Source organism: Kogia breviceps, chromosome 12 (genome assembly GCF_026419965.1).
Source record: "Kogia breviceps isolate mKogBre1 chromosome 12, mKogBre1 haplotype 1, whole genome shotgun sequence".
Lineage (NCBI taxonomy): Eukaryota > Metazoa > Chordata > Mammalia > Artiodactyla > Physeteridae > Kogia > Kogia breviceps.
Window position 1 is genome coordinate 92661933 of NC_081321.1, and position 18730 is coordinate 92680662.

The following is an 18730-nucleotide window of genomic DNA, read 5'->3' on the forward strand; positions in this document are numbered from 1 at the left end:
ACGTTGGGAGCGGCTCTGCTCCTGCCACCGCGCCTCTATCAGTGAAGCGGACAGCGAGACGAGAGAAAGGAGCCGCTGCGGCGCCGGGGAGGGGCCTTGGCGAGTCCAGCTCCCGGCGGAGTCGAACAGAACCGAGCAAAGCCGAACTTGGCCGAGCAGAGCCGAGTCCGGCCGAGCCCAGCGTGTCTGGCCGATTATCGCCGGGTCTGACCGAGTGGATCCGAGTGGTGCCGAATAGAGCCGAGTCCGGCTGAGCGCGGCGGCTGAGGGCTCCAAGCGGAGAGGGGAAGGTTACGCGGCGCCCCCTGCCGGACACAGAACACAGCGCAGGCGTCGGCCTGAGCCAACCCGCCGCCTCCCGGTCCTGCGACAGTCCTATGAGATGGGACTACCGAGCCCAATTTATGGATGAGGAAACTGAGGCTCCAAGGGGTTTTTGAGGCTGGCGAAAAGGCACGCAGAGCTAAGAAGTGGTGGCTGTGAGGCTCAAAATGGATTGTGTGTCCGTGAGCTCACCTGCCACACCACCCATGTCAGTGGGCATTGTGTGTTTGCTTTGTTCTCCCCATAATTGCTGCCATTTATCATGGTCAGCAAGGAGGAAGGACCCACCCTGTCTGATGAGCGGGCGGAAGGCCCACGCCGAGCACAGAGACAACCCCTCGTCTTACAGATGGTGAAACCAAGCAGGATCTGGACACACTGACCAAGCGCCGCAAGGCCAGCAGTTCCTGTGTGCAAATATTGACATATTTCCTGGTCATTAACGCAGAGAGCAGGACCGAGAGGCCCCGTACTCCTGCAGGCCTCGTTTTCCCCTCCTGTTAACAAGATGGCCAGAGGGCAGGAGCTCCTGGCTATGTACAGGCTGTGTTCCTGGGCTGTGTGAGCCAGGACCTGGGGTGTCTGGGACCCTGGAGGAGGCCAAGTGTGGCCCCGGGCACTTTCTTTGAACCTGTGAAAAAGTGAAGACTGTCCTGGCTCTCCGTGCACACGTATGTGCATGAGTGTGTCACTGACATTCACTCCTGTGTACACACCACCTTAGCCTGCCAGGCAGGCCTATGCCGAGGCTGCAGGGCTCGCTGGAGGGTGCTCACAGCAAGTGACGAGTGTCAGAGGAAGCCAGCGGTCAGACTGCGTTAGCGGGAGCAGCCGCCCTTGCTGGGCAGGGACTCCTGGGATTGGTCCAGCTTGATGTCGATCATCCCTTCTTTGCTTTTCTCCTGGACATTCTCCATTCCAGGCAGAGCAGAGGCCACCCGTCAGAAGAGCTGCTTCACGTTGTCGCCGGTCTTGGCACTGGTCTCGATGAACGTGGCGCTCAGTTCTTTGGCACACCGCTTGCCCTCCTGGATGGTCACCTGCCTCTCGTCGGCCAGGTCGGTCTTGCTGCCCACCAGCAGGATGATGACTTCACTGCCCTTGTCTGTCCTGACATCATCGATCCGCTGGTCTGGGCTCCCCCTTCATGCCTGTTGAGTCTTGCCCAAGGACATCATCTGTTACCGCCAGTGGCCGCCAAGGAGCTGGCACCATTGGCCTCAGAGCTCTTTCCACCCCTAGCATCACTCCTGCCACCCTGGCCCTCAATTTCATAGTTTCTAAAAGCTATAGACACTGGACTGGGGGCTAGGAAAACGTGGTTCTTGGTCCTGCCTCTGGTGCTGGGACCCTGGGCAAATCACACGACCATCCCAGGCCTCACTATCTTCAGCTGTAAAATGGGTAGCAGAGCTGTTCTTAGTACCTTGAACATCTCGCATGCCTCCTCCTGGTGCACAAACTCCAGTTCTCTCTTGATGCTTGGCTGGGCTATAACCCTTCTGGGGAGACGTCCTCCCCAACCCGTGGCTGGATTCTTGCTTCTGTTAAAGCACTTCTCATGTTTATTTAACACATAGCACCTACGATGCACTGTTCTAAGCTGTTTATAAATCTCTATTCATTTAATCTTAACAGTAGACGTCTACTCTCATCTTCATCTCAGAGGAGGAAACTGAGGCACAGGAAGGTTGATTAACTGGCTCTAGGTCAAACAGCTAGTGAATGGATGAGCCGGGATTCAAAACCAGACAGTTCCAGGTTCCGGGGGCTGAAGAACCACCTCTTTATCTCTTATGTTCAGTACAACTTCCTGCACCCCTGGAGACAGGCCTTGTACCTCTCTGCCTTCAGCTTTTTGCAGTTGGCGGCTGTTCTGTAAACACTTGTTGAAGGAAAGAATGAATGAATTAGTCCAAGGTCCTCCAAAGACCCAGGAGAGGAGGGACTGTTGGCTCCGTTTTGCAGGTGGGAATTGTATTAGTTTGCTGCCAGAACAAAGTACCACAGACTAGGTGGTTTAAACAACAGAAATTTATTTTCTCATAGTTCTGCAGGTTAGAAGTCCAAGATCAAGGTGTCAGGCAGGGCTGCTTCCTTCTGAGGGCTGTGAGGAAGGACCTCTTCCAGGCCTCTCTCCCAGCTCCTGGTGGTTTGCTGGCAATCTTTGGCATTAACTTGTGGAAGCATCACTCCAGCATTTTCCCCTTGCTCGTGTCTGTGTCCTAATCTTCCCTTTTCTTAAAAACGCCAGTCATATTGGAATAGGACCCCACCTGACTCCAGGGTGATGTCATCTTAACTGCTTATAACTGCAAGGACCCTATTTCCAAATAAGGTCACATCCGGAGGTACTAGGGGTTAGGACTTCATGCGAATTTGAGGGGGGAGCGGTACACAATTCAATGCACAACTGGAATTAACCTCCTAGGCGGTCCTGTCTGACACAGCTTCTGTCCCTGAATTGGGCCTCCCCTCTGCTTTTCTCCCTTTCATTCACTGCCTTCCTTCAACCCCAGGGCCTTAGCACATACAGTCCCCCTGCCGGCCACACTCAGGTTCACCCTCTGCTCTCAGTGCCGCCCCCAACACGGACCCCTCCCCCCAGCTGTGATCCCCCAGAGCACAGGGCACTGCTGTCCCCACTGGATAGTGGTCCATTTACTTGTGTGGTTGCCTGTTTCCCCAGCCCGGTGTCAGGGCCTTGCACACAGCGGGTGCTCAGAAAATTCTTTATTAACTTAATGAACTTTGCCCAGAGAGGTCAGTAAATGGCCAAGGCTGTGTGGTAGGTTCATGGCAGAGTGGGCCTAGGTCCCAGGCCTCCTGACTTTGGGTCTCATGACATTTTGGGGATGTGTTTGCCCCATGGCCTTCCAGTAGAATCACCAAGAGTCTCACCAGGTCCTGCCAGTGACAGGGGAGCAGCCTGAGGTTTTGGCGGGACCATGGCCTTGTACAACTCCAGAGAGAGCTCCTCACATTACAGCCTGGGGTTCTTGCCGCCTTTAGAGTGCTTTCTTCTGTGTCTGGAGTCCTGTGGCACCCAGGCTGTCACCTCCCCATGGGACTGTGGCCTCCGTCTCCCCCACCCCTTGGAGGTGAGGAGGGCCTGAAGCCCTAGGGCCTTGGCCTCCTATCCCAGGCCCTGCAGACTCCTGGCTCCTTTCTGCTGATGCTGGGCTGACATATGAAGTCCTGGTCCAGAGCCTGGTGGCCATGAGCTGTTGCCAGGCAACAGCCTCTGAGAGACAAGTTCAAGGTAAGGTCTTGGGTCTGAGCAACTTGGATGTCTGGAGAGACGGAATCAGGCAGAGAGGGTCATCACCACCCCTTCCTGCCGGCTCGGGCTCACAGCCCCAGAGCCTGCCCTCAGCCCACAGCCCCTGCAGTTCCCACAACCCACAGACCCCAGCCCCAAACCCCCATATAACTCCTTCCATTCCCCTGATGCCCCCCCGCCATTTATTCAGGGTCACCGCATTGCACAGACCCAAAGGAGGCTAGAGTCACAGTGTGAAGATTCCCCCCTGGAATTGAGAAATGGAATTCCCCCATTCAGTCATTTATTCCAAATGGTCATATGAGGGGCGCACAGCACTGCCAGGCCCTGGGAGCACAGATGCATCAGGCACAGCCCCTGCCTGGAGGGACGAAGCTATTGGGACACCACACACACACACGCACGCGCGCTCACGCACACACACGCGCACACACGCACACACAAGAGCGTGCACGGGTAGTGACATATGGTGAGATGGGGAAGCTGGAGGGCTGTGGGATCCAGAGAGGGGACCCTGGCCCAGGCCCGCTCCCCACACAACCTGGGCTGCAAGCAGTTCCTCTGCTCCCACCCCGTGCACACCTGCCACACACACAGCAGGCCCTCGGTGTTACACCCCAATACACATTCACTCGTGGATATGGCTGAGCTGCCCTGAGCACCTATTATGTGCCCTGCACTGTGTTTACACACCCCTCCCCCATCCCGTCATCGTTGCTGCCTGGCCCTCCTCTCCCTGCCATTGAGAGTCAGTCCCTGACCCAACTCCTACCCCACTGGTTAGGCCAAACTGTCCATCACAGTGTCCCACCTCCTCTCTAGCTGGAAAGATGGGCACATGACCCACATCTGGCCAATCATGGCATTCTATCACCTTGTCTTTGGTGATTGGCCCAAGGGGCCGTCATGTGACTCAGTTAGAGCCAGTCAGCTCTCTTGCATGAGATCTGATATTCGGACACAGGAAGAGAGTATAGCTACTGCCTCTGGATCAAGATCTGTATGGGTGCAGGCCCGAGGCTTGTCAGGAACGTCTTCCAGGACTCCTGGAGGACCGGGATTCTGGGAGGCTATACACAAAGAGACCTGGGCACCTCTGTGTTCCCAGGGCCTGGGCACAGCTCCTGTTCCCAGAGCTGAGAGACAGGAGAGAAGGAGCATCCCCATAGAGATGGATGCCCGCACCCACCCCCACCCATGCACGCCCGTCTACAAACACAGCGCCCGCCAGAGGAATTGGCCCGGGCCAGTTGTCATGTGTCACTGACTTTATTGACAAGAGTTAGAGTCAGAATTTCCCTAAGGGGCCTCCCAGCCACCCTTGTAGAACAGGCTCACTTGCCCCAGGAATCAGGAAAGTAGGGTTGGCCAGGAGAGCGGGAAATGCTGGAATGCCAGGGGCCCTCTTTCCTCAGACCCTCAGATCCCCCTCAGGGGAACACCAGACTGAGGACTGGGCCTCCAACCTCCACACAAGCTCTAGTTTTGTAAACTTCCTTCCCCCCGATGGGGCCTCACTCTCCCCCAAGCTCTACCTCCCTCATCCTTGGTCTCTGACCCCCAACTTCCCTTCCTCATGTCCTGTAGTACTCTCACCCCCAAGGGCTGGAGACAGAGAAGCCACTTGATGAAGGAGAAGGGGTTGAAGGCCACACCTGGCAGGGGGCTGCCTCCACTCTATAGTCTGTTAAGGCCCACCCCCAGCCATTGCAGTGTACATGGCAGTTTACCCCAAACGACTCCTTTTCTTCCCAGATCCCAGGAGGCAGGCAAGCTGGGATAACCACTTCCATTTTGTGATGGGAAACTGAGACCCAAAGAGGTCAAGGCTAGACAGGATCTGAAGGTGAGTTGAAGATCTAGGCCTCCCAACTTGTGGTTCCCATGCTTTCCCTGAGGACTCCCTACCCTCTGCGGGGTCGGGGGTTGGGAGATTTAACTGGAGGTACCACCTTCCCCAGGACCAGTCTTGCTGTGGCTCTAAGGGGTCATCTCTGGGAGGGAGTCCAGGCCGGCCCAGGCCCAGCCTTGGACAGTGGCCTCTCCCTGTGGCCTCCCTCCAGCCTCCTCTAGTCTTGTCTTCCCTGGGCCTTCCCGACCTGCTGCCCTGGGGCATGTAGAGGACTGGGAGGCCTGCTCCGCAGCCTGCAGCGCTGTACCACTCCTCCCAGCCTCTCCAGGGAGCCAGGCCTTGCTTCTCAGCTCTGCCCCCCGGGCTTCCACCAAGGCCCAGCCCTTCTAACCAGCACTGTAGGCCCTCAAGGGCGCTGAGCCTGTACCTTTCAGAGCATTTGCTTTTCCACCCGGATGGCATCCTTTCCTTGAGTTTGATCAGGCCAGGCACCGGCAACCATGTTTCATTGAAGCTGCAACTGAGCTCAGCCCAGAGGGGCCAAGGTCGGTTCCAAGGTCATGGAACAGATCTGTCCTCCACCTCCTCCTCCTTGTCCTCCTCCTTCTCCTTTTTCTTCCTCCTTTCTCTTCCCCCTTCCTCTCCCTCCTCTTCTTCTGCCTTCTCCTCCCAGCTCTGTTTAGACACTCTGCCTTTCCATTCCAGTCTGCCTGGGCCAGGTCCCTGCCTTAGTCGCCGAGGGGGGGAGAAGCAGGGACGATTTCTCCTATGAGGAGGTTCCTGAGCCCTCAAAGACCCTGAGACCCCCCTCTAGCCACAGGACACGAAGTGAGCTGCTTTGAGGATTGATTAGCTGCCCCCAACAGGGCCTGAGCTAGCCTTTGGGTGACCTAAGCTTATGCAACATGGGGTCCCTCTTTAAGAAAAGGAATACAAAATTACAAGTACAAAATTAGACTCAGGGCCTCAGAAGGGCCCGCGCAGTCAGGGACCCTGAAGCTCGACTTAATTAGCCTCCTGGAAAATCACCTCTTCTCCTCTTGTCCGAGAATACAGGAGTCCTGGCATTGAGTGTCTGGGCCAAGAGGGCCTGGAAGTTATTGGGTTGTTTAGCAGGTGAGGCCTGAGGCCCAGAGAGGAGAAGAGCTGGCCCACAGCCTTGCAGCCAGACGGGGGGAGAGCTGATGGGGGCCTGGGCGATCTCACACCCCTTCTCCCTACCAGGTAAGACTGTATCCTATTTGGGGATGCAGTACCGCTCCCTGTGAATGTGGGCCCCCACTCCCTCTTTTGTGAACCTGACTCTGAGCCCGGGAAATCCAGGCCTTGGTTTATCCCTCTGAGGGCCAAGATTGAGGGCGCTCTGTTTCAGCTGGGGAAAGCCAGCTGGTACCTATCCCCTTAACCTGACCCTACCCAGCCCAGCAGTGATGCCCCTCCAGACTTCTCATCTGATGGAGCTCGTCCAGGCCCTATCTCCCATCCCTGAGTCAGAGAGGAGAACACAAGGCCCAGAGAGGGGAAGTGACCTATCTGAGGTCACACAGCAAGTCTCGGCAGCAATGGGCTCAGAGCCCGGGCCTCTGCACTTCCCATCGTGGGCCCCTGGCACCTCAGGTGGCACGCCCTAGGCGTACCCACAGTCTCTGCCCTGTCCTTGGGCTACCCTGGCCCTCCGCAGGCCCTTACAGGTAGCTGATGTTCAGGGTGCCTGACTTCTCCGCAGCTGAGGGCTCTTGGGGTAGGAACTGACGCTCCTTTCTGGTGGGGCCGCTGGGAGGCTGCTCCTGTGCGCTGGGGCCCGGCTGCGAGATCCGCTGGGCCCGGCCGCTCATCTCCTCCGGCGCCTCATGCTTCCCTGCCCCCTCCTGCCCGTCCTCACCACCCCCATCCTCTTCCTCCTCCTCCTCTTCCTCCGTCTTCCCTGGAGGCCCCAGGGGAGGCTCCTGGCTGCGCACACGGCGGGAGGGCCGCAGCAGGACCCTGCGGAAGCCCTGCTTGAAGCGGTAGGAGAGGAAGCCGTAAAGGATGGGGTTGGCACAGCTGTTGGCGTAGGGCAGTGCCACCACCAGGAAGTAGAGGCCGAAGAAGGCGGGTTCCTCGGGCAGCGGGCACACCACGTTGATGATATTGAGCACATAGAAGGGCATCCAGCAGAGGACAAAGAGCGCCACCACGGCCACCACCATGCGCGTGACCCTGCGCTCGGAATGCCGCCGCCGCTGGCACGAGGGTGCCCACACCCGCCGGCCAGCTGAGCGCACCTTGACCACGATGAGCAGGTAGCAGAGGCAAATGACCAGCAGCGGCCCAAAGAAGCCCAGCGCGGCCGTGTAGATGATGAAGCCGGCCCGCCAGGCCGCCGCCGGCTCGGGCCACTGCATGTGGCACGTGCTCATGCCACGGGGCACGCCCGAGAAGACCACCACGGGCAGCACGACCACGGCTGAGGCCACCCAGACGGCCGCGCTCACGGTGCGGGCCACGGGCGCCGTGCGCCAGCGGGCCGAGCGGGTGGGGTGCGCTACCGCCAAGTAGCGGTCCACGCTCATGACAGTGAGACAGAAGATGCTGGTGAACTGGTTGATGCCATCCACTGCCATGACCAGGCGGCACATGAGGGCCCCGAAGGGCCAGTAGGACAGGGCGTTCTGGGCGGCCAGGAAGGGCAGCCCCAGCATGAAAAGCTCATCAGCCAGCGCCAGGTTGAGGATGTAGATGTTGGTGACCGACGGGCTGGCCGTCTGTCGCAGGACCACGTAGATGACCAGCGAGTTGCCCAGCAGGCCCACCACGCATACCACCAGGTAGACCAGTGGGACCAGGATGCCGCTGACAGCCAGCCCCGCTTCACTGTGCGCTGCGGACGCGTTTCCAAGGATGGCGTCCAGGGGCCGAGCCGAAGAGGCGCTCCAGGGTTCCGAGGGCGTGGGCACCAGGGAAGGATAGCCAGGGGTGTCCATGGCCAAGAGAGGGTGGGCAGCAGTCAGCTACTGGCCTGGAGGAGGGAGGACACAGTTTGGTCATGGCAGGGCATGGCTTTCTCTCTTCAGCCCCTCCTCCATCACACTGAACGTGGAGACTTCCTGAGCACCTGGCCGGAGTTTGACGTGTCACGGCTCATTCATCCCTTGCTGGCCTGAGCCAGCAAGGGAGGCGGGCAAGGTCTCCCCACTTCTCACGTGAGGAAACTGAGTCGCAAAGAGGTGAAGTGACCGCTCTGTACCACATAGCGGGGCTGTGGCATGGGACTCTGGCTTGCCTGGCCTCAAAGAGCAGGGCCAGCACTGACCTGGACACCAGTGTCCCTTCACCTGTGCACAGGGCAAGTGCTCCCAGTAAAGGGATCATTCCATAAGCTGATGGCAACATAAGCCCTTTCCTCCGTACCAGCATTTTCCAAACGTGTTTGACACCAGTGCCTTTTACACTGCAACCCGGGGACGTCCTGTTGTTCCATAAATCAGTAGTTGCCCTTTCTACATATGATTAACCTGCTGGGAGAGCCCCAAGGGGATCACTCACTGTGATAGACTGAATGTGTCCTCCCCCACGCCAAACTGATACGTTAAAATCCTGACCCCCAGTGTGACGGTATTAGATGGGCGGGCCTTTGGGGGGTGATTCGGTTGTGAGGGTAGAGCCCTCTTAGTGCCCTTCTAAAGGAGACCCCAGAGAGCTCCCATGTCCCTTCTGCCATGCAAGGAAACAGCAAGAGAACAGCCACCTACGAACCGGGAAGCAGGTCCTCACCAGACACTGAATCTGCCGGCACACTGATCTCGGACTTCCCAGCCTCCAGAACGGTGAGGAATGGATTTCTGTTGTTTATAAGCCACCCAGTCTATGGTATTCTGTTACAACAATCTGGACAGACTAAGACACCCCCCAAACAGGTCTCAGCTCTCACACTAGCAAAACACTGCTGCATATCACAGATTCTTAACCTTGAACCCCAGTCTCTTGATGAACTTCAGAGGATCCGTAAAGCCCCCAAACTCTAGTGAAAGTTAATACATCCTTGTTTTTTCTGGGCAGAGTCCAGCGCTTTCATCAGATTCCTCAGATTCTGAATGGAGTTAAGAACCACAGGCTCAGAGGTGTCCCTTCCCCTGGAGATCAAGGCCCTCGAGGACTCTCTCAGCCCTGCTTATCCCACTGCACCCCGACAAAGACCCTGCTGTGAACAGGGCTGTGAAGGATGATTGGCTGTGAACCTGGGGGGGTGGGCAGCTGGGCCCCCTTCTGCCCCAAAGTCTGACCGATGGTGGAGAAATTCACAGCACGCTGGAGGTAAGGACAAGCACAGCCAGCTTCCCCCCGCGCTGGTGGGGCGGGCTCCCCCGAGAAGAGGACACTTCAAGTGGGTCATGAAACATGAGTAAGAGCTTGCCGCACGGCAGTGGGAACAAGCGTCCCCATTCACTCTGTGAGCACCTTCTTACTATACTTCTCGTGTGTTAGGAGCTGAGACTCCTCCTGGCTACCCTGCTAGACTTGACTCTCAAGCGTGGAGATGCTAGCATTCGGCTCTGGTCCTTTCCCTCGTCCCTTTCATCTAAGCAGAAGTTCTGCATCAGTGTTTGAGGCATCGAATGAATCAGAGGAACCCCGGTGGACAAATCTTAACGCAAAGGGAGGATGAATTGCTGATAGTGGGAATTCAGGCCCTGCTGCGAGAGACCTCCTGCCCCAGGATTGGCTAGCCTCCCTCAGCAGGACTTGCTGGCTCTCCGGAGACCCAGTCAGAGGCCAGGGCCGAAAGCTGGAGCCTCTCTGCGACTGGACCTCCTCCCCTCCTTCCAAATGACCACCCCCTTCCCCAGTCCCTTGGCTGCTGGCTGCCCTGATTCTCCCTACAGGAACCCCAAGGGAGACGGAAATCTCTCCGAGGAGCCTTCCTCCAGTGTTCTCCTGCCCGCCGGACACTGGACCTGAAAAGCCTCCAGTGAGACCTACGGTCCCCACTGCCCTGTCCAGATACCACCTTTCACACGCGAAGCTCCTGGAAAGGGGAGGCACCCCAAGTCAGAGCAAACGCCTCTGGGTGGGTGAGCATGCCCGGTGCCCCTGCCCAGTACCTGGGACTTCCAAAGGCTCTGAGCACCAGGCGGGGTGACCCCAAGAATGGCAAAGAACCCCTTGGCCCTGACTCTTCCTGATGCTTCCCCAGGCTGGCCGGGCTCAGAGCACCCTCTCCCTGCTCCTCCAAGCCCGATGAGAGCCCTCAACCGGCCCTCACCCCAGGCACTAAGCAAGGGGCAGTCTGGACAGTGGGTGCATAGGATCCTAACAGTGCTGCCAGCCCTTTGTCCCAGAGCTAAGGTTCCAGGCTAAGCAGGGACATGCAGCTTCCTATAGCGTCTTATGAGGGAGCCACTAGGGTTGTCCCCACAGTACAGACAGGGGACAAAATTGAGGCCATGCACTCTGGTCACACAGCTAGGAAGGGACAAAGCTGGGAGGATTCGTAAGACCATCTCCCGCCCACCCCATTTCACAGGCCGGCAGACTGAGGCCAGGCCTGGAGAAGGCACTTGTCTAAGGGTCATAGCTGGTCCGGCCAACCAGCTGGCATCGAGCTCTCCCACCAACCTATTCAGAGCTCTCCTCTCTGCTCCTCAGGCTCTTGAACTAGTAAGATCATGGGCCCAAATCCCTAAACTCTTAGAGACCTAAAACTAGAATTTTAGAGTCTTAGAACTGAGTTGTAGAGTCATAGATTTTTAGACTCCGTATCTTTGAATCGGAGAAGGTCAGAATTCCAGAACGCTGGGATCAGCCCTTCTTAGACCTGGAATTGTGAATCTGGGACCTTCGAGTCCAGACTTCCTCGGCTGGGGGGCCCTACGTCACCCATCCATCCACCTCGCCTCCTTGTGTTCACATCCGCTTTATAGCATCCCCGCCAGGTGACAAATCACAACCCAGGACTGGAGGAGGGAGGGCAGCGGCAGACTCCCAAGAGAGGAGCAGTGAGCCAGGCAAACCTAATTTCCAGGCTGCAGGGACAGTTGCCCCCAGGGAAGCCTGAGGGTGAGCTCTGAGGACGGCCCCTCCTGCCCAGACACACACGTGTACCCACAGGCACACGTGCTAACACACATGGCCCTGGCGGGAACGCGATGTACCAGCCAGGCCCTGCCTTCATACAGGAGGATGGAATAGCCCCTCCCCAAGCCCTTGGTCTCCCCAGAAGACTCCCTGCCTCCACCCTTATCTGGGCCCATCCTCCTTGTCAAAGTTTAACGGGCCAGAGTGCCAGAAGCAAGGAAATTATAGCTTTCCATTGGGGTAAGTCAGACCTGCAATTTGGACGCCACCTTTCCTTTAAGGAGCTAGGGTGCTGTGCATGCTCTAGTTCATCCTTTGGAGAGGAGGGCCTTTTTCTCCTTGTCTGGTTTATCTTTGGCACAAGCTTGCCTGAAAGCCGGGGGCGGACTCCTCAGAGGACTCTTCCAGAGGGAACAGAGGTCCAGAGAGGGTGAGTGGTTGCCCTGAGCCCCACAGCAATTCAGAATAGCCCCTCGGGGATGCCAGACACCCCAGTCATTCTCCATTTGTCTATCCCCCACCCCCTTCCCCTCTAAGATTGCCGGCTCTTGGGCACAGGACCCTGAGTTATTTATATCTGTAACCCTAGCACCCAGCACAGCACGTAGGACATGTGCAAATGTGAGCAGACCCCAGGCAGTTCAGCAAGTAGAACTAGGAGCGAAGTAGGAGGCTGCTCCCGGACAGAGGCCTCGAACACGCATCATGAGATCCTCACCGAGCCCAAGCGGGGGGGGGGGGGGGGGGGGGGGGTCGGTTAGAGAGAAGGAACCTGAGGTTCAGAGAGGTTCAGTAAGCTGTGCAAGGTCACTCAGCTGGTGAGTGGGAGGCCAGAAGTTGAGCCCAGTTCTGTTTGTTCCTAAACCATCCGGACGTCCCAGCCCTGTGGGCTTCCCTGAAGGACAATGCAGGATGATAGTCCCTGGCTGACTCTACGTCCTTCTTTCTCTCTGCTCCCCTGGGCCTGCCCCCAGGGAAGAGGCCCAGATCTTCAGCGCCCCCACCCTCAGACCTGGGGTCTGACCCACAGGAACACACCCCACAAGCCCACAAACCCTAGGTGGGGGGCTTGGGCTCTGCCACAGAGGGAGGATGCCAAATTGCTGTGTGACCTTGGGCAACTCACTTCCCATCTCTGGGCCTCAGTTTTTCCTATAAAAATGAAGACAAGCCTACCCACCTCCCAGGGTTGTTGTAAAGATTAAATGGGAGTGTGCTGAGCACAGTACCCAGCCCAGAGGGGGAGCTCAGGAAAGCTGGCATTTGAGCCAAGGAGGCTAAATGCCGTGACGCATCTGGTTTTGTCCAGCTCCAACACTACTGTTCCGTGACTCCAAGATTCTGGAATCATGGTATGAGATTCCGAGATTAAGGCCCACCCTCCAGCCCCCCGCTGTCCACGAAGAGGTCGCAGGATGTCCTCCTTCCTCCCTGGACCTTCCACCCTCTCCCAGTCCCCAGCCCCAGCCTCCCAAGTTCGTCCTGCGCAGAGGGGGAGCTCCAGCACCGCACCCTCTGGGACCCCATCCAGGCCCCAGCCTCCTTACCTGCCCACGGGGTGAGGGCTCCCCTCCTTGCCGCCAAGCTGGTCAGCATTCTGCTGCCTCCTCCCCCTGACCAGTCCCCAGTGCCCCCAGCACCCCTAGCCGGGCTCCCCACACTGTGCCCACTTTTAGACGGCCGGCGCACGGAGCCCCTCCTAGGCCTGCAGCGGCCACGTCTGCCCACAGAGCCGCTCCCATCTGGTCTCCGGCCCTGACTTCCCACCAGCGCCTGGTGCGTCACCCCCCATCTCCAGGACACGTCTTGGGTGGTGGGGGGGGGGGTAGGGGCACAGATGGGGGGGTCTGCGAGCAGGAGCCTGGGGTGGGGGAGGAGGGAGAAGCCTCCCAAGAAAAAGAAGAGAAATGGGGAACAGGGGACCACAAAAAACCAATAGAAAGAGAGGGTAAAGGGGGGTCGGTCAGAGGTAGAGAGAGAGGGAGAGATAGAGAAGACGGCAGTGGGTGGAAAGCCAGAATGAGGGGGGGGTGATGAGAAATGCGTGACAGGAGAAGAGAAAGAGGAGGAAAGAGCGAGAGAAGGGGCGAGAGGGAGGGATGCAGAGAGAGATGCAGGGAGAGAGAGCGGGGAAGGAGGGAGGAGAAGGAGGGGGTGGCAGGGAGAGTGACAGAGAAGGATTGTGCCACAGATGGTGACATGGAGAGCCAGGGAAGGAGGGAGCAGGAGTGGGGTGCGGGAGGAGCCCGGAGGAGGGGCCAGGAGGAGGGGCCGGAGCGCAGGTGCGGATGAGGGAGGAGGGGCGGCAGGTTAGGGGAGGAGGCTGGAAGGGGTCGCAGATCCTGTTACCGGGGAGATTTCAGCCACCCACGCTGGCCTTGGCTCCCGAAAGGGGTTGGAAAGGAGAGCGTGGTACTCAGGGGAGCTGGGGGCCGAGAGCCAGTGGTGGGAGGCCGCCCAGGCCACCGCGCACACGTCCCCCAGGGTGACAGCTGGGTTCCAAGGCCAGTGCTGCAAGGAGGGCTGGGAGCACGGGGAGAGCACTGGGTGGGGAGTACACAGTCCTACGGTCTGGGTCCGCCAGCCGCAGAGGAAGGCCGGGTGGGGGTTATCAGCCCTGAGACGGGTTGAGTCTGGAGAGCCCCGAGCAGGGTAAAGAAGAACTATTTCAGGCTTTGGGGGCCAAGAGGCAACATCAAAGCTAGTATACAGGAGAACACAAATTTCCACTCTTTGTAAATTGACAAAATTTCCAATGTAGTGATAAATAATCGAGGACTTTGTTGTTGCTGCTGTTAATACAGATCTACTACTGACGAGGGTGGAATTCTTTTTGGTTTTTTTTTTTTTTTTTTTGGAGGGGGTAGCATTTTGCTTCATCGGAGTTCAAAGGTAGCATTTCCTTCATCAAATCGATTGCAAGTGGTTTGTAAAAAACAGGCCAAGCCGGCAGGCTGTACAAAAACAGACGGTGAGCCAGACTTGGCCCCTGGGCCAGATTTGCCAACCCCTAAGTTCTCTGTCTGGAGCCTGAGCACAGGCCCGGCTGCCCCTGGACGCCGTACCCCAGCTTGTGCCAACCAGCCATGTGACCACGGGTAAGTTGTCCCCTCTCTGGGCCTCAGTTTCCTCATCTGGATCATGGGGAGATGGGACTAGATCACTCCGAAGTTCCTCTTTTGATAAAAGCGTCATAAGCGCATAAGGATCAGTGAGTAATGACCGCTGTTTTTATGAAGCCCTCATCCGAAGCGGGCTGCTTCACATATATCACCAAGCTTCATGGCCACCACACCGCCTACGGTGAGCAGCGCTAGTGTATCCGGTTTCCAGATGCGGAAGCCGGGGCTCAGAGAGGGCAAACAGTTTACTCAGATCATACAGCTAGTGAGTGGAGAGGCTGGATGGCTTCGTGCCAAAGGCGTGCTCTTAAGCACATTGCCCACCTGAGCGGCCTGACCCATTTTGAGAAGGCAATGGAGGATACCAGCCAGGAAGGGAGAGAAGAAGGGAAGGAGTGTTTATTGAGCACCTACTATGTGCCAGGCCCCTCTCCACACTGGGCCATTCCTCAGGACCAGGGCTGGACTGACTTTGTCCCTAGGTCCCCAGGGCTGGTGTGTTATAGGCCCTCAGAGAGCCTTGCTCTTGCAGATGTGGCGCTCTGGCTGCTGCAGCACACAGTAGGACAAAGGTGGGTGGGGGGCACTGCTTCTGCCTGGAGCCCTCCCACCCCCCAGCAAGGCCCTCCCTCCAGGTGCCAGTGATCTGTCTGTTCGAGTTCATGAGGGGTGGGTGGGCTCTGAGGCAGCTCCTGGGAGTGAGGGGGGCAGTGTCCACGGCTCTGTCCCTCCCCCGCCCAAGGCCCTCCTGGGGCGTCTCAGCAGCTCAGAATAAAGCCCACCCCTTGCAGCCCACCAGGCTTTACACCCTCCCTGCCTTGCCACCTGCCCAAGCCTCCTCCTCTGCTGATTTCCTTCACCTACCTGTGCTCCAGGCACACCCAGCCTCGTTAGTTCATTCATTTGTTTGGTCTTTCATTCGTTCATTAGACGGGTGAGCTCAGAAGACCTCCCTGAGGAGGTGAGAGAGATGGGGTGGGACGGCGGCGCTCAGCTCTGAGGTGAGGACAAGCGTGTGTGTTTGAGGGACCGGAAGGAGACCAGTGTGGCTGGAGAGGAGGGAGGCGGGGAGGCCGCTGAGGCCAGACCGCGTAGGGCCTTGTCCTCTCAGGCTGAGTGTGTTGGGAGCTTTGTGGGGCATGAGCGGAGGAGTTTTGTGACCTGGTTTATGTTTTTCAAAGGCTCACCAGTCAGGAACCGGTGAGAAAGTGTTGGTTCTCCTCAGGGCCTTTGCACAGGCGGTACCCTCTGCCCCACCACTCACCTCACCCTTTCCCAACTCCACGTGTGAGATGAAGTCCTCCTTCAGGGGTCCTGCTCCTGGATGCTTCCCTGCCCTGGACCAGCCGGGCCCCTCCCCTGGACGTCCCAGAGCCCCCCACCCCGACCCTGGCCTCGCATGGCCTCTAATCCAAGTTCATCAAGATTCAGCTCAGGGGGCCGTGTCTTCTGTGCTCGGCTGTGAGCTCCAGAAGGGCAGACTCTGTGTGTGTCCCCACCGTGTCCCCAGGCCTGGCACCGCCTGGCTCCACACGTTCAATGAGGAGAACAGGATGGGTGGATGGATGAATGGATACGGATGGACGGTTGGATGGTTGGGTGGATGGATGGATGGATGGATGAATGCATGGGTAGCTTCAGGGTAGGGGAGGAAGGGAGACTGATCTGCTGAATGTCAGCTGGAGGCTGGAGAAGTGGCGGGGATTCCCGGGCACCAGGCCATGGGAGCTGTGACCTGAGTTAGACCCTGACCCCTACCCGGGCGCCTTCCCCAAGCAAAAGTGACCCTGGCGCCCCTGATCAGCCCCTCCTCCTGGGGATGGCGGGGCAGAAAGAGAAAGTGCAACTCCACACCTGTGAGCTCTGGGGAACTGGGACACTGGGTATCTGGAAGCCGTGAGGTGGCCCTGCCCTGCCTGGCATTGAGGTCCTGGAGCCTGAGCGCCTCTAACCTCAGTCTGTCCCTGGTGTCCTGGAGGGGCTGCCAGGCCTGCCTCCCCAAGACAGAATAATGTTATGTCTCCCCCATCAGACCCTGGCCTCCTCAAACCCAGGGCCATGTCTCCACCCTCAGACTGGAAGGCTCCCCAAGACCAAAGACCGTCTGTGCCTCTGCCGTCAGACAGGTGGTTTTCCAGTAGCCAGGGCCCAGGCTTCTCCCATCCCTGAGAGCCAGGACAGAGCCTCTTCCTCCTCCTTCTCCTCCACAATGCCCAGGCCAGAGCCGGCCACAGGGCAGGGTGGGGGGATCAGCTACCGATGCTGAGGTCTGTCCTCTCAACTAAGACAAGATGAGCCAAAACGCCTTCCCAGCCCAACCCCTGGGGCTTTGTCACTGGAGTCCCTATTAAGGGCGTCCTCTGGTTCATCAGCCCCGGCTGCCTCCTGTTGGGGTTGAATCTCAGCTTTGCCACTTACTGGCTGTGTGACCTAGGATATGTGACTTAACCTCTCTGAGCCTCAGTCCCTCTTCTTCAAGAACTACTGCATAGGATTGCTGGGAATTAGGATTAGTTAACCTCTTTACCCAGCAGCCATTCTCAGGGGACACCTCCTGCAGTCGGGAGAGATGGGCTAGCAGACTGGCCAGGTGAGTTTGAGCCCCAGATCTGCTTCAGTCAAGCAGCATAACTTTGAAAAACTCCTCTGCACACCTTATTCAGTATAATGTGCTCCCTTTCCCACCCAGCCCCAAAATTTCACATGAAGGTCAAATGAAGGAAATGCCTGTCAGCTTGTCCCCACCACTCCCCGCACCAAGACTTATTGCTTTTACTTTGAACTGTCATCTTTCTAACCGTCCACTGCTCTCCATCCCTGGAGCCTCCCTTCTGGGCCAAACCACCATCACCTCTTTTTGGTCCCCCTGCTTCTGCCCTCACCCCCTCCTCAGCAAGGAGAAAGAGCCTGTTAAAAACAAATCACGCCAGTTGCTTCCTCTTTGAGACCATCCTAGGGCCACCTGTTGCTGTAGAACGAAATCTGCAATGCCTACCATAGCTGGGTGCCCATGTAAGCTGCCTCTGCCTGCTTCTCTTCCCATTCACCCTTCCTCTCTTTCTAAGAGCTATGGCCTTTGGGCTGAACACACATGCCCCAGGCCCTTTGCACAGGCTGTTCCCTGGCCCTCTCTTCATCCTTCAACGGGTTTAGGGCAACAGCCGCCCAGGGGAGCCCTCTCTGAAGCCTTTTCATTCTCTGACGCTCCCTCCTCTGGGCTTCCTTTTCATCTGTAATGCAATTATTTTTAATATGTTTTTATCAAAGTACTGTTTGCAAGTAAATTTTAAAAACCAATAGTGCTAAAAAAAACTTATAACAGCAAAAAATAGGAGTTCTCCCATGGCCCTGACCCATCCTCTATCCCAGAGGCAATTCCATCCTCTTAGCTATTTCTCCTTGTATTTATCTCCATCTTGCTAAATATCCAGTTTATTTTTCTACCACTTGAATCCCCAAATTTACCTATTATCTACTGACTTCATATTAAGGAAAATGAAGATTTTAGATTTCTTGCACACTCTGGTCCCTTTTCTCTATCCTCTCAACATAACGTATTTTCTGTTAAATGCATAGTCCGTGTTTCCATTATTAATGCAATGTAAATGTTATTTCCTGTTCAGCCAGGAGTTAAGAATTGTCTCCCTTTTTCATTTGCTCAGGGTTTTTTTCTTTAATCTTAGTTTTCTTGGACTAAGTATTTCCATACACTCCTGTAGCTTCAAAGAAACCTCACAGTGGAATTTCCAGAGTCTAATCTCAGTGATAATTTTTTCTCAGAGACTCCTAAACTCCTCCTCTCTGCCCCAGCTGTCCCACAGGCCTGTGCACAGCTGACACCCCAGGATTCTTTCTCCACCATCGGATCAGGGATTCCCTTGATCATCTTCCTATGTTCTGTCCTGTTTCTGGAATCCCACATTTTCCTCTTTAATGGTTTACTCCGTTATTTTGTAGGCCTACACCCTCCAGTAACTTCCTGAGAAAGGATGCAGGTTTGAAAATTATTAATGCTCCTCTCACACTTGTTGATAGCCCGTCTGGGTTTAGAATTCTAGGTTGAGATTCTAGCCTTTGACTCAGATGGTAGAAGGC

General features: G+C 56.9%; 1 protein-coding gene across 1 annotated transcript; it reads right to left on the reverse strand.

Annotated features, from left to right (window-relative positions):
* Positions 1 to 4857: 4857 nt before the first annotated feature.
* Positions 4858 to 13754, reverse strand: SSTR3 (somatostatin receptor 3). The gene is made up of 2 exons (XM_067010130.1): positions 13061 to 13754; positions 4858 to 8457 (listed from the first exon to the last, which is right to left on the reverse strand). Exon 2 carries the CDS (start codon positions 8420 to 8422, stop codon positions 7145 to 7147), a length of 1278 nt encoding a protein of 425 aa, XP_066866231.1. The 5' UTR covers positions 8423 to 8457; positions 13061 to 13754; the 3' UTR covers positions 4858 to 7144.
* Positions 13755 to 18730: the final 4976 nt, after the last annotated feature.

What these genes read in the sequence shown, in the direction of transcription:
- SSTR3 (XM_067010130.1), bottom strand. Translation starts at nt 8,422, where the DNA reads ATGGACACCCCTGGCTATCCTTCCCTGGTGCCCACGCCCTCGGAACCC.